Raw genomic sequence first — 15,885 nt, forward strand, 5'->3', positions numbered from 1 at the left:
CAAGGGACAACAAACACACCGTTATCTACATTGCAGATGAGCTGAAGGCAGTCATCAATGACCTTGGACCACAGAAGGTATTTGCACTGGTGACAGACAATGCTGCGAACATGAAGGCTGCTTGGTCTAAAGTGGATGAGTCCTACCCTCACATCACACCCATTGGCTGTGCTGCTCATGCATTGATGAATCTGCTCCTCAAGGACATCATAGCACTGAAAACAATGGATACACACTACAAGAGAGCCAAAGAAATGGTTAGGTATGTGAAGGGTCACCAAGTTATAGCAGCAATCTACCTCACCAAGCAAAGTGAGAAGAATAAGAGCACCACATTGAAGCTGCCCAACATGTCATCATGTTTGACAGTCTCCTGGAGGGGAAGGGGTTTCTCCAAGAATATATAGACAGACCCTTCAAGAGGATCCTCCTGGGTAATGTATTTTGGGAGAGAGTGGTAAGCAGCCTGAAACCTAAAACAGTAGCCATTGCACGGATTGAGGGAGACAATGCCGCTCCTGTCTGATGTTCAGACTCTACTTGCTGATGTAAGAGAAGAAATCCGTACTGCCCTGCCCACTTCACTGTTGCTCCAAGCAGAGGAAACTACAGTTCTGAAATACATCAAAAAGCGTGAAGGCTTCTGCCTGAAGCCCATACACACCACCGCATACGTTGGACCCCAAGTATGCCGGCAAGAGCATCCTGTCGGGTGCAGAGATCAACACGGCCTATGGTGTCATCACCACCGTGTCGCGCCACCGTGGCCTTGATGAGGGTTATTTGCAGCCTGGCGAACTAAACTTCCAAGCAAGGGCTTTTGGCATGGAGATGCAATATGGCAGTCGTGCCAACATATCTCATCAGCCATCTGGTGGAAAGGACTTTGTGGGTATGAGGCTCTTTCCCCTGTTGCCTCCGTCATCCTCCAAATCCCACCAACATCAGCCGCCTCAGAGCGCAACTGGTCCTTGTTTGGGAACACACACCAAAGCACGCAACAGGCTGACCAATACAAGGGTTGAAAAGAATTGGTGACAATCCAGGCAAATTTGAGGCTTTTTGAGCATGACAACAAGTCATCCTCAACAAGGTTGGAAAGTGACAGTGAAGATGAGGCCTCAGATTCTGATGTTCAAGAGGTGGACATTGAGGAGATCCAGGGAGAAGACAGGGAAGCCTGAGAGGAAGACAACCAAAGCTTTAGTTTCTAGACTATCATTTTACAGAAGTATGATGAAAAAGTTGTTTGGTAGATACGATGGATCATTGGTGATCATTCAATATTCCCTTTCTTTTGTTGTTCAGTGAAATCATCCCATGTGAAAAGTCATTTAAAATTAAATTTATTGAATAAAATTCTCTATTGGAAGGATTTAAACATTTGCTATTATGTCTACTTATGATAAGGTTTATGTTTCTGTCTCCATATGATATGGTAAATATATCCAAAGCAAAAAAACATTTAAATGGCATTAATATTAATTTGCATAGATATCCGTTAATTACCATATAGTCCCGTTAATTCCCACAGAAAGTTTCCACCTCTGAATATTCCCCAAAATGTGCAACCCTACTCAGCACTAAAAAAAGTACATGTAAACAAACACTGTACACGCTCATAACATTAAAGCTATATTGATAAATGGTTGGTCAATTCTTGCATCCATAGCTCCATCTATAAATTTGAGAGTGGTTACATTTCTCCAGCTCCATCCCTCAGCTTTTTACCAAAACAGTGGCGGGGATAACATTTTATGGTTTCAACTGCTGATTGCCACTAAATTAAAAATGCCAGTTTCACAGACACAGATGAATTTAAGCCTAGCCTTAGACTAAAAGCATGTTCAATGGAGATTCTCTGTATGTGGTACTCACCTTGGGGCTGTCCCCTCCTGAGGCCTCCTTGTCGTTCTCTGACTGGGAGTTGTCGTTTATGAGCTGTAGCTCTGCAGAGCTAACGATGCGACCCATCCTGTAGCCGGACAAGCCCGCTCCCCTGGGACTGGAGGGGCACGAGTTGGCAGCACTGTGGGGAAGAAGAGGACCAGGCTGTTAGTCACCAAGTCTCTGGCAGCATGATGACAAACACAGTACATATCAAATTATCTGACTAAGAATAATGCAATACTTTTAGGCTACAAACAAAACTGCATAATTGATCCACTGATGACCTCAGTTCCTTTTTTAGAAATCAAGCAATGGTTTACAATTAGCCAAGCTATTCTGAGGAATACGGGGCCCCACTAAAATAAATATCTTGACTCAGCTTATCTGTGCCCTTTCCTGCAGTAGCCTGCAGTCAGACTGGTACACACCACCTATGCAAATACTCCCATTATCTAACTCATATTGAAAGGAGAGCAAAACCGTTTGAGGCATTAAGTTGAGTTAAAACAGCAGAAAAAGCTTAAGGATTTGTCATTAGCTGAAGCAAACATGAATAATCTGGAGATAAACACTGATTATTGGTTAGAATCAAATGAAAACAATATTATTTTTTCCATTCTTCACTGTATCTGGAGCAGTTCCATCATCGGTGCAATGCGCCATAGCTGATTGGCAGATGTGCTAGTAGGAATTCATGGGTGATTCGCACTAGAGGCCGACCAATTAATCGTAATGGCAAATTAACTGGGGCCGATTTCAAGTGTTCATATTAATTGGTAATCAGCATTTTTAGATGCTGATTATATTGCAATCCACGAGGAGACTGCATGGCAGGCTGACCACCTGTTACGCGAGTGCACGCAGCAAGGATCCATGGTAAGTTGCTAGCTAGCATTAAACTGATCTTATTTAAAAAATAAATTAACATAATCACTAGTTAACTACACATGGTTGATGATATTACTAGTTTAACTAGCTTGTCCTGTGTTCCATATAAATAATGCAGTGCCTGAAATTGTGTCACTTCTCTTGCGTTCAGTGGAAGCAGAGTCAGGGTATATGCAGCAGTTTGGGACGCATGGGGGGAAAAGTTCTTAATGTTTAAACAGACATTTTTATCATCGGTTTTCCGTTAAAACAATAGGAAGAAAATAATTCCACGTGAATTCACAATTCAGCTGCGCTGCTGATAAAACCATTTTGGGTCTCACGGTGTACCCCTTTCAGATGGTTAAGCACTGCACCACCATTACTGTACTTCAATTCCACCTCGCAAAATGTGCATTTCCTTCTCATTAACTTCTCAAAGTATTGCCATACAGGGCTTCAGTGCTGTCGCTTGCCTTTCTCTGCCATTTACCCAACTGTTAACGATGATGACGCAGTGGTGGACAGTTGCCGCCAAAATAATTGACTCAGACTTGCACGTCAACTCCCCATTTCAGGAGAGTTAAGATTCAATTCCGCTAGGAATTTTGGAATGGAGGAGCCTGATTACAACTGAGTACAATTAACAATATTTGAGATATTAAAGCTAGAATCCTTCAAATGTTCCAGGCTCTCCTAAACAAAATGGCCAGGTCACACAGAAAAATATTTAGGCGCATATGTGCACTGTAGAGCCCTGGATTAGTTACCATACTTCAGAGAACAGAATCACTTGCATCTTTCATAGCGAGTTAGCGAGGGACGGAGAGAGAGGGGAGGAGCACAGTATAGGCAGGTCGGCTACCAGGCAGAAAGAGGACAAAAACAGCTGAGAAGTTGAGCCAAGCACTTCAACACTCTTAGATGTTGCGGATATTTACCCACTATGCAGTTTACTTTCTGCAGCTAAGTTATATCGTTGAGTCAACCTTTACACAACTTTCCCCAGGCTTATATAGCCTATCGTCTAGTTTGGCAAAAACACAAAATATGTTGTGTGATAAAAGTAATGTGAATTAAAAAATGTTTCCTAACGTTAAGGATCCCAATTTCCATTTAAACGTTCACACCCCTAGTGTTGATTTAGTTATTGTTGGCTAAATTAACAACCTATTTTTCCTGTCTAAAACTACTACGATAATGAAATGCACTGGAAAAAACTTTAACTATTACAAATTAATTTTCATTTTAGTCTACGAAAATGTGAAGAGGAGAATTCCACATACATTCGTCTCACATTTCATTTGACATGAAGCTCCTTTTCAACTGTACATGCATGCATGTAGAATATTTCATTCAATCCTCTCACTACATATTTGAGCTGCGGTCTGATTGAGTTGATCTGCCAGGCTCTCCCATACAGTTTCCAGGTGGTCACTTCAGCCACTCGTTCAATCTTTTAAACTGATGCGAAGCCAGGACAGTAGGCTTGTGCGGTATACAGATTTTCATTTCGTCATACAGTCCTTCTCTTGTTCTAGGATTTACGGTATTACCAGCATAGCACACAAGAGGGCGCTACAACAAGAAAATTCAACTGGGCTTCTTACCAGAATGCTAACAAAAATTAGCAAACTAATTGTGAAATGCCAACGAGCAAAACAAACTAATTACAAAGACCAGAAAATACAGCTCATAAAGTTAAAAAGTAGCTACCGAATGTGATTTTTGATCTGTATGGACATTTACAAGTGAAAGCGAACGAGAGAAACTGTGCAAATGAACAAAGTTGGGATGCTTGCTTTCCAAAGGAAGAGAAGCATGTGTACATAGACCAGATGGGGGGAAAAAAACACTAGTAGAAAACACAGGGGGAAAATGGCAGCTGTACAGACCTCATCTAGCGTTCTGACTTCTGTCAGAAAGCCATTATAAGATATCTGATGGCTTCATCACCTAATGTGCGCCGCACAACAGAGACTCGCCAATCGATTTAGAATGCTGTGGACTCACCACATGGCTTTCTCCAATTGTGCTACTTACAAACAAACACGTGACTGGCTCAACTGTTCTGGGGAACTACGGTAAGCTACATCACGTAAAATAATGTTTTGAAAAATCCTCCCGTGGCTTCTTCCAAATACCCCGTTATACAGTAAACCACCCAAGCCTACAGGACACTTGACTTGTAACTAACCTTTCCTATGGAAAAAACAAATGCTATTTATTGAATATTAGTAGTACAGTAATACTCCTGGCATTTTTTGTAAAGCTCAATTTCCCCCCTTTTCAAGGAATGTGCACATGATGGAAGTTAGAGGTAGCCTAAATATTCATAATTTAAAACAGGAAAAAAATGCACTTACTATGTGACCTAAATGGCTGTGACTTAAAATAGACAAACTGCCCAGAGTTTTAGTCGACTAATAATAACTAACAAAGGATGAAATTACTAAAATGTGACTGAGAATAAAAGGTATTAAAACTAAAACAGCTGTCAAAATTAACATTGCTAGGAGCTATGTATTTTCAGTCAACACACACACAGCAGCTAAGTGAAGACTGCCAATGGCTACACACAGACTAGGCTTAACAAGTACACACAATAAAGCGGTGTTGGACAGATTGTGTGGGTTAAGAGGTGACTGAAGCTGCAAGCTGAGCCTGGTTCACAGCTTCCCCTAGAGTTCAATAAACTAAGCATTAGCCGCCAGGCCAGTATGATAATAAGTTATCTCAAGGTTAACTGAGGCCCAGGCCTACTGTTACTGTACCTGATGGTGCCGGTGGGTGAGGGCAAGGGGCTTATGAGGTGGGCGATGTTGTCTGGAATGTTTATGGTGAGTGGAGAGATGTGGACTGGTTTTACTGGAGACTCAGGCGCCTCACGCTTCTCCCTCTTTCCACTGGACAGGGCTGTGAATGTGATCTTGATATTTGTGCTGGGAAACCTGAAAGTGCACCTGTAGAGAAAGAGACAAAAGGTTCAAATTCACCTACCACACAATGTAATGCAACCTTCCAGTCTGTGGCCTCTGAGCATCCACACTCTACATGTTAATGTTTTTAAATGTATGTAAAGTGTAAAAAGCATTTTGTATGTAATGTCTTTTTCGTTATACACTACATTATATGGACACCTGCTCATCGAACATCTTATTCCAAAATCATGGACATTAATATGGAGTTGGTTCCCCTTTTGCTGATATAACCTGTTTGGGATAGGGGGTAGTATTTTTATGTTCAGATGAAAACCGTGCCCAGAGTAAACTGCTACTCGGGCCCAGAAGCTAATATATGCATATTATTAGTAGATTTGGATAGAAAACACTGCAACTGTTTGAATGATGTCTGTGAGGATAACATAACTCACATGGCAGGCGAAAACCTGAGAAAAATCCAACCAGAAAGTGGGAAATCTGAGGTTTGTAGTATTTCAAGTCATTGCCTTTCGAATAGAAAGTGCAATCCTTCCTAAGGATTCCACTAGATGTCAACAGTCTTTAGAACCTTGTTTCGGGCTTCTACTATGAAGGGGGAGCGAATAAGAGCTGTTTGAATCAGGTGTCTGGCAGAATGCCTTGAGCTACTTACATCCTAAAGATTGATTCTATACATCGCTTGACTTGTTTCTAAGAACTGTAATATAACCGTTTCGACTTTGTCTGGACTTGCCGCGCCTTGTGAATTTTGATCGGTGAACTAAACGAGCAAAAAAAGGAGGTATTTGGACATAAAGATGAACTTTATCAAACAAAACAAACATTTATTGTGGAACTGGGAGTGCATTCTGATGAAGATCAAAGGTAAGTGAATATTTATAACACTATTTCTGACTCCACAACATGGCAGGTATCATCTGTATGGCTTGTTTTTGTGGCTGAGCGCTGTACTCAGATTATTGCATGGTGTGCTTTTTCCGTAAAGCTTTTTTAAAATCTGACACAGCGGTTGCATCAACCTCCCTAGGATATGTGGGACGCTAGCGTCCCACCTGGTCAAAAGCCAGGGAAAATGCAGAGCGCCAAATTCAAATAAATTACTATAAAAATCAAACTTACATTAAATCACACATGCAAGACAGCAAATTAAAGCTACACTTGTTGTGAATCCAGCCAACATGTTAGATTTCAAAAAGGCTTTTTTAGGCGAAAGCAAACAATTCTATTATGTGAGGATAGCACCTCCGTAAACAAAGAGAGAAACCATATTTCAACCCTGCAGGCGCGACACAAAACACAGAAATAAAAAATATAATTCATGCCTTACCTTTGACGCACTTCTTTTGTTGGCACTCCAATATGTCCCATAAACATCACAAATGGTCCTTTTGTTCGATTCATTCCGTTGATATATATCCAAAATGTCAATTTATTTGGCACGTTTGATCCAGAAAATCCCCGGTTCCAACTTGCTCAATGTGACTACAAAATATCTCAAAAGTTACCTGTAAACTTTGCCAAAACATTTCAAACTACTTTTGTAACACAACTTTAGGTATTTTTGAACATAAATAATGGATAAGATTGAAGACGGGATGATCTGTGTTCAATACAGGAAGAAAAAACTGAAGCATGCTTTCTGGTCATGTGACTAACAGTACGCTTCAAGTGACCCTCGTTCAAGATGGCCGTACTTCTTCATTACACAAAGGAATAACCTCAACCAATTTCGAAAGACTGTTTACATCCAGTGGAAGCAATAGGAACTGCAAGAAGGTCCCTTATAAATCTGGATTCCCAATGAAAACCAATTGAAGAGAGTGACCCCAAAAAAATACATCTGAATGGTTTGTCCTCGGGGTTCCGCCTGCTAATTAAGTTCTGTTATACACAGACATGAATAGTTTTAGAAACTTCAGGGTGTTTTCTATCCAAATCTACTAATAATATGCATATCTTAACTTCTGGGGATGAGTAGCAGGCAGTTGAATTTGGGCATGCATTTCATCCGGACGTGAAAATACTGCCTGCCCCCTGTCATCAAGACGTATATCTTTAATTCTATGCATAACACTTGTATATTTTATTAAAGTTTATGATGAGTATTTCTGTAAATTGCTGTGGCTCTCTGCAAATTCGACAGATGTTTGAGGCACAACATTACTGAACATAATGCACCAATGTAAACAGATTTTTGGATATAAATATGAACTTTATAAAACAAAACAAACATGTGTTGTGTAACATTAAGTCCTATGAGTGCCATCTGATGAAGATCAAAGGTTAGTGATTAATTCTCTCCATTTGTGCTTTTTGTGACTCCTCTCTTTGGCTGGAAAATGGCTGTGTTTTTTTGTGACTAGGCGCTGACCTAACAATCATATGGTGTGCTTTCCCTGTAAAGCATTTTTGAAATCGGACACGGTGGCTAGATTAACAAGTTAAGCTTTAATTTGGTATATTGCACTTGTGAATGTATGAAAGTAAAATTTTAGCGGATGATGTCGAGGGGGTTCTGCTAGCTAGCCTTAAGATAACAGCCTCCACTCTTCGTGGAAAGCCTTCCCATAGATGTTGGAACATTGCTGCGGGGACTTGCTTCTATTGAGCCACAAAAGCATTACTGAGGTCGGGCACTGATGTTGGGCGATTAGGCCTGGCTCGCAGTCGGCGTTTCAATTCATCCCAAAGGTGTTTGATGGGGTTGAGGTCAGGGTTCTGTAAAGGCCAGTCAAGTTCTTCCACATCGATCGACAAATCATTTCTATATGGACCTCGCATTGTGCATGGGAGCATTGTCATGCTGAGACAGGAAAGGGCCTTACTCAAACTCTTGCCACAAAGATGGAAGCACAGAAGTCTAGAATGTCATTGTATGCTGTAACGTTAAGATCTCCCTTCACTGGAACTAAGGGGCCTAGCCCGAACCATGAATAACAGCCCAAGACCATTATTTCTCCACCAAAGTTTAAAGTTGGCACTATGCATTAGGGCAGGTAGTGTTCTCCTGGCATCAACCAAACCCAGATTTGTCCATCGGACTACCAGATGGTGAAGTGTGATTCATCACTCCAGAGAACAAGTTTCCACTGCTCCAGAGTACAATGGCGGCGAGCTTCACTCCAGCCGACACTTGGCATTGGGAATGGTGATCTTAGGCTTGTGTAAGGCTGCTCGGTCATGGAAACACATTTTATGAAGCTCCTGACAAACAGTTCTTGTGCTGACGTTGCTTCCAGAGGCTCAGGCTAAATTTAGTGTGAATTCCTAGAATGGAGGAGATGTTCATATACACCAAGGTTCAATCAGTGCAGGATCAGGATCCATTACCACACCCCAAAGAGAGATGGAGGCCCAGATTGTTATGCCAGCACTGCTTCCTTTTGGTCCGGATACCAGGTGCTGCAGCACTTGCTGCCAAGCCCCAACAGAGCTGGCATAGAGCACATTCAGAGAGAACAGTGTCCCTGACACCCAAGTCTCAAATTAGCATTGCTACTCAGAGGGTGAAAAACTGCTGGGAACCAGCCTGGTGAAGCCAGACACTTCAATTATGCATATGCACTCCAACACCCTTTCAGGACCAATGTAATACCCCTGTCAACAAAGAGCATGGGAAACTAAATTATTTGATGAAATAGGGGGATGTTGATGACCTCATTATGCAGACCACACGTAGCTAGTGTCTAGTGGGAAAACATGTTTTTTCAAAACTAGTTACCAGCATGGTACAGGGATGCAAACTGGTGAGGGCCCAAAAAGGTGACACTTTTTTTTTTGCACTGAAATATGCAAAAGACGTCACTATAGACGTCGATCAAGTGCACAAGGCTACATGTGTGCAAAAATAACATTCACTGAGTTAAGTTATTATCCCCCTCACACGTGTTGCTGTCAAGTTCAACACAACAAAAACAATATCTTTGGGCTGCACTGCACATTATTACATTGTACACTGCCTGTGGACATCTGTTCTACAATGTGCCAGCAAGCTCATTTTCACACCGTAAACTCAATTATTTGATCAGATAAGTTGGCTAATGTTGCTCAACATTTCTCTGGCTAGCTAACTGAGAATTCAATCCAGCTAGCAAGATACTTAACAATGCTAATACCAGTTCCACACGTTCTCCCTCACCACAAACTTTCCAAATGCCATTAGTTTTTCAGTTACAGCTCATGAAGTACGCTTCATTACCTTCTCACCCCTGTCTCCATGGTCAGGCTTCTCATCTAACGTTATCGTTCAGGGGATGCGCTGCTGTAACAGGCAAGCCCCCTTTCCAGAGCGCTCGCTGATGCTGTAACTAGTAAGTTGGTTCCCTTTCTTCAGTCGCGTGCTGCGCTGCATTCTGTTATGTAAACGATTGGCTGAGGCTTGGATACAGCCAGTATTGCTCCAAACTTGCATCACTCGTTCCCTTACAGCCAGTAGTGATCCAACCCCCCCCCCCCCCCAAACATTTATCATTGGATCTATATGAATCACGTAGGTCACCTAATTTGGATTCAAAACGGCAAATTTCGCCAAAAGGTGACTAGTTTGCATCCCTGGTGGTAGAGGCAGGTATCAATATTCAATAGGTCTAATGATACCTTTGGATCGTTCAAACTTAAAAAGCACAAGAGAGGTTTGACACCCACCATCTCAGATTGTTCTGAAATCATTTCTGTTAGAAAAAGATAAGATTAGCATTCCTGCAACATTGAGCTAATCAATTGAACCCAACTGGCCATTTTAAATTTAGAGGATTCATATAATATTCAATAAATATAGCACCTAAGATTTGACTTGGATCAAACTTTTTTCTAACAATGAGTTAGACATGAGGAATCCAAAGAAATGGTGTAAAGCCACCAAGGAAAAGACACAATCGTTGCAATAACGTACCTAACCATCAATGCCTTTCTTAAAATCAATACACAATTATTTATATATTTTTTAAACTTGTATGTATATATATATATATATATATAGTCAAAATAAATTCCTGTTTAGCAGGCCATATTAACTAGGGAAACTGTCTCACTTCTCTTGCGTTCACTGCAAGCGAGTCAGGGTATATGCAGCAGTTTGGGCCGGCTGGTTCTTTGCGAACTGTTGAAAGTCCATTTATTCCTAACAAAGACAGTAATTACTTTGCCTAAATTGTACATAATTATGACATACATTGAAGGTTGTGCATTGTAACAGTAATATTTAGACTTAGGGTTGCCACACGTTCAATAAAATACAGACCTCTAGTTCAGAGAAATTAGTCATTGAAGTTGTTTGGTTTATGTGCCATCGTACATCCTGATATTACTTGGTTCTGACCACTGATGGTGTTGTTCCTGCGATTGAGGGGAAAAAATCAACTAATAGCAAGAACAGCACCATCAACATTGTACTCAGCAGCACACTCACATGGCAACCATCAGGGTGTATTTGATACAGGAATGCTGAGCTCTGAGACATCACATTCCTCACAGAGAGCTGTGTGTGACCAAAGGCAACACACATTACTTTTACAACGTTGGGTTTGTTTGTGTGTGTGTGTGTGTGTGTGTGTGTGTGTGTGTGTGTGTGTTGGGGGCTCACTGATCCAGTCAGTCAGGCACAAACAAACAATGTATTTTGCCACCAAACCCCCAATCTCTACTACCTGAGGTAAAGAATTCCACTAGACCACAAAACCCACCCCCCTATCAGACAATTAATGTTATTATATAGTCTACCATCTGCTTCAATCAATTCATACTTAAATGTTTTCAACAACAAAAGAAGCTTGGTTAAGAGGATAAGCTTGTATGGAAATCCCAAATCATTTTGCAAAGAGCTGGGTTTTCCCACAGCCTCAATGCATTTTAACATTCAGGCTCCTTTGCCAATTTCCCTCCTTGCTCAATGAGACCAAACATTTTTTTAAAGCAAATGCACAGTTGCTATGTTATGCCAGGAGGTAGAACACAATGGACCCTCAAAAGATCAAAAAGTATCCAAGCTCAGGGCAGCAGAGACAAGAAGTCTTCTCCATTAATTTAACTTTTTTTGCCCAAGATAATCTAATCATCATCCCTGCAGATTATCCTAAAAACACAACATCCCAATGAGACAAAACAATTAGCATCAAACTAATATAACTGCTTTACACTGATTCAGTTAGGATGTAAGCAGGCATGACAAGACTATGCCATGGAGTAATTATGTGGGCGTGGGAGAGCAACATGGAGGGCTGGGCAGCAGTGACTGCTTCATTCTGGCAACTTGTGTCATTCTGTTGAAATCTAGCGGACATAAAGAACCCCAGTCCAGAGCTCTCCAAGCCAAGACTGTCTGTCCACTTCCCTGATCATTCTTTGCCTTAGGTAGGGTAAAGCTAAAGCTCAATTCGAAAATAAAGCTAAATTCGAAAATAAGGATATCACAAGGTTTTCTTGAAGCTGCAGATGTGAGCATATAAAAACAAACTCCTGATTTAAATCTCTTTAGTCACGTCAACCTGATCGATAAGGGAATTTGAGCCCACTGTTTCTTAGTTAGGAATCAACATTTCTTCAGTCTAAACATACTCCTGGCGCCGACAGAGATGGCCGCCTCGCTTCGCGTTCCTAGGAAACTATGCAGTATTTTGTTTTTATTACTGCATTGTCGGAACTAGAAGTACAAGCATTTCGCTACACTCGCATTAACATCTGCTAATCATGTGTATGTGACAAATAAATTTGATTTGAAGTGCTGTGATACAGTGAATGAATGGGTAAGAAGACTAGGTGGTCAGTTATAGGGGCAATGAGCAGTTGCTACATCAATTTCTGGACGTATAAATTAATTATATGTACCTCACTGATTCTTGAATAATATAACTTGTCTCATGTCGTACCCCCATCACAACCAAAAATATAAACATGTTTTACTCCAATGTTTGTCAAAGTAAATGCAAACAAACACTATATAGGGTGCATTTGTAAATTCACTCTGGCTTTCTATGCCGATTTCAGAGCACGCTCGTCTGAGTGTAACAGAGTGCAGAATAACTAATGAATTTACAAACAGTGCAACACCAGTTGAAAATGACCTGTCAGTAAACATTGGCAAAAAAAATATTTCAATTGTTGCCAGCAGCACAGTTACAGTCACCGATCCTACTCCGCGGGCAGAGCGTCCAGTGTGCGCTGACAACGCTCTGAACTTGTGCGCACTCTGGCACTCCAGAGTGAATATATACGAACACACCCATAGCCTCAAAACATGTTTAAAACTATCATTTTGGATGGTCCTTACATCCATAGCTCTATATATGAATTTGAGAGTGGTTACATTTCTCCAGCGCCATCCTTTAGCTTTTTACCGAAACAGGGTTGGGGAGGCCGCTTTATTATTGTTTCTACTGCTGACTGCTGCTTTAATAATGCAGCTTTGTGTTTGTTTGTCACTGAGGCAACTGACCAATCAATGAATGAGCCCCAGCAGCCCACTAAATTTTGTTGTGAATTATGCATCAATTATTAACATTCAAAAGTGGATTATGGCACAATAGTGACTTTTCCTAATTAAATACAGGGTTGTCTTCAGATTTAATGGTTGAGTTGGATTGGAGTGTATGTTGCAAGTTTCTTGCAAGTTTCTTTAGAATAAAATTAGGCAAATCTGACAAAACAACCTATGCATACCGGGAATTTGGCATAGAAATAGAATATCATTTTAGTATTATGGAATTCAAATCGGTCTATGAGAATAGAGTAATATTACCGTGATGGCAAGAGGACAATAATGGTCAGTGAATATTTTGAGGAGACTATTTCTTATGTATTGTAACGTTAGCATTGGCCTTTGTGACCTGCCATTATAATTTTGTGAATGGAGCAAACTGAACCAAAACATTATCTTCCGAGTGGTGCAAAGCTGACCCGTATCAGAAATGTTCAATTGAGTGATGATGGCCTAGTGATGCACATCACACGTTAAAGATACATGCCTACAAGCAACGTAGCCATCCACAAACTTAAATATAAACAAAACATCGATCATATCCACCTGACTAACAAAATACTTGCACAGAACTATATGACATTGTTTAGCTGTATGACCAAGTACACAACTAGCTAGTTACAATAATAACCCACTATGTGATAGCAATTCAACGGAAAGCTGGCCGACAGACAGTGTGCTGTAGAATCAAGTTCGAATATCGCTAACTACATTTGTCTGTCTTAATTCAAAATATATTTTATAACAATGGGAGGGCAGTTCATAACATGTAGCTACTAGTATCTGACAAACACTATCTAGTTGACGTTAATTAGCTAGCAAAGATGAACCTACATGGCAAACACCACCCCTTAGTCTTGCTGCAACAGCAAGTGCTTTGTGGTAATTCAAAACAAAGATAAGATAGCTAGCTAGTTATTCTAAACACAGATACATGTTGAACTTACATTCGTGGTAGTTGTAGAGGAGGGGCACCCCGTCTGAGGAACACTCCATCCACGAACACCCCATTTTTGCCGAGGCATCGCAAGTAGAAGTCTCCACCACCAGTGCTATCGTCACTAACAGTGAATATTTCGAGATGTCTTCGAGAAATAAAACTGGAATGACCCATGCTCACATCCACGGAGCCCTGAGACGAGTTCCTACCGATAGTCACCGAGCGCTTTTTCATCAAGTATTCGAATTCACGGCCCTCAAGCCGGGCAACCGGCCCAGACGACCCGCTTAACACCGCCATTTTACAGAATAAATGGTATATTTGACAAATGCTTATAAAAAGAAACACCGGTATGGAGATGCCCGTGTATGTATTTTAAATGCCGTCGCAAATTGAATCTAAAAAAAAAGGGGGCATCAAATTTAACACAAAAAAATTAAGGGAACGTGCCAGACCAGGGATAGCGGCTCCAACCCAACACCGCGACACAGAGAGAAAGGATAGGAGAAGGCTCCAACCAAACAACACAACATATGGATATACCCCGATTGACAATCCAATAACCCAATAAAAAATGAACAGGCAGTTGACGCTACAAAGAGAAGACCAATCAGGCACAAGAAACTGCTGATCATTGACTCAAGGTTGGTTGAACTGTAGTGTAAGCGCATCGTGTTGTCAATAATTACCACATACAGAAAGTCAAAATTGGCTATATCTTAAAAATTCATGAAAACGAAAATTAGATTTTTGGTCTTAATTTAAGGTTACGGTTAGGCATACGGTTAACCGTGTGGTTAGGTTTAAAATCATATTAAAAAAAGATAATTGTACAAATGGGCGGGGCTTATGACTTTGTGGCTGTGGTATGTAGTGACGACCCGTATTATGGCGAGATGTAAATCCCCGCACTATCGTTTAAAAAATAAAATAAATAAAACGATGCCATTGCCAAGATGACAACGATTTGTTTTTGTTACCATATAATTAGATTATTCGTAAAACATTTATGTTGATGACGTTGTGATTTTGCACTGCATGTTTACATATTCAAAGCAACATGTCCCATATAACCGACATGATGAACAAGCTTGACATTTTCGATGAACGCATTGCCAATCGGAAGAATGGCTGGTATAGGCCGAGAATAAAGACTGAGACAATTTCCACAATAGTCACCATCCAACACCTGTACATGATGATCCACCACCAGGACTACTACGGATTCCATGCCTGGTATTGGATTGGACACCGTTTGCAGCAGCTTGCCGGTTTGTGTTATGGTACCCAGAATGCTCTGAGACTCCTCTCGTAAATTATAGAGGTCATAGTAGTCTAAGAGCTTTAACACCATTTTAGAAACATTAATTACGAAAAGACAATATATAATTTCGACCCAACCACCAGGTACGGAGACTGGACCGAATACTCGTTTATTTTACTGCAATAACCAACGTCTTTTGGGACTCACTGTGGCCCTGCAGCATGGAAACATGTGCGTTTCACGATGACGTCACCAATTGGAATCAATGCCCCTCCCAGTCCAGGGTTGTTTGTAAACAGGATGGTGGTGGAGGGGAGGGTGAAGACATCAACACCTCTTTGCAAGAAGACCATGATCACACCTCTAGTGGCATTAATTTGAACAGGGTATGCCAGTGTGGCTTTGGATTGCATATCTACCTTGTCCTTCACCAGTTCAAACGAGAGACAAATATATTTTTCATGAAGCATCAGCTTACATCAGAAATAATGTTTGATTTGTCAGACAACCC

At 40.9% G+C, this 15,885-nt stretch overlaps 1 protein-coding gene across 4 annotated transcripts in view; it reads right to left on the minus strand.

Annotated features, from left to right (window-relative positions):
* LOC110538568 (forkhead box protein K2) overlaps positions 1 to 15,619 on the minus strand; it is a 29,163-nt gene extending 13,544 nt beyond the window's left edge. Inside the window, exons 1-3 of one of the 4 annotated variants that reach the window (XM_021625460.3) lie at positions 14,118 to 15,619; positions 5,532 to 5,720; positions 1,879 to 2,029 (exon numbers count right to left, since the gene is read on the minus strand). In XM_021625460.3, coding sequence (XP_021481135.3) covers positions 1,879 to 2,029; positions 5,532 to 5,720; positions 14,118 to 14,410 — 633 coding nt within the window. In that variant the 5' untranslated portion in view covers positions 14,411 to 15,619. Of the gene's footprint in view, positions 1 to 1,878; positions 2,030 to 5,531; positions 5,721 to 7,026; positions 9,980 to 14,117 lie in introns of those variants that run through there. The other 3 variants (XM_090193733.1, XM_036938648.2, XM_090193734.1) reach the window with 3 other exon arrangements.
* Between the last annotated feature and the right edge of the window lie 266 nt (positions 15,620 to 15,885).

This window comes from Oncorhynchus mykiss, chromosome 12 (genome assembly GCF_057628025.1).
Source record: "Oncorhynchus mykiss isolate SJ-2025 chromosome 12, ASM5762802v1, whole genome shotgun sequence".
NCBI lineage: Eukaryota > Metazoa > Chordata > Actinopteri > Salmoniformes > Salmonidae > Oncorhynchus > Oncorhynchus mykiss.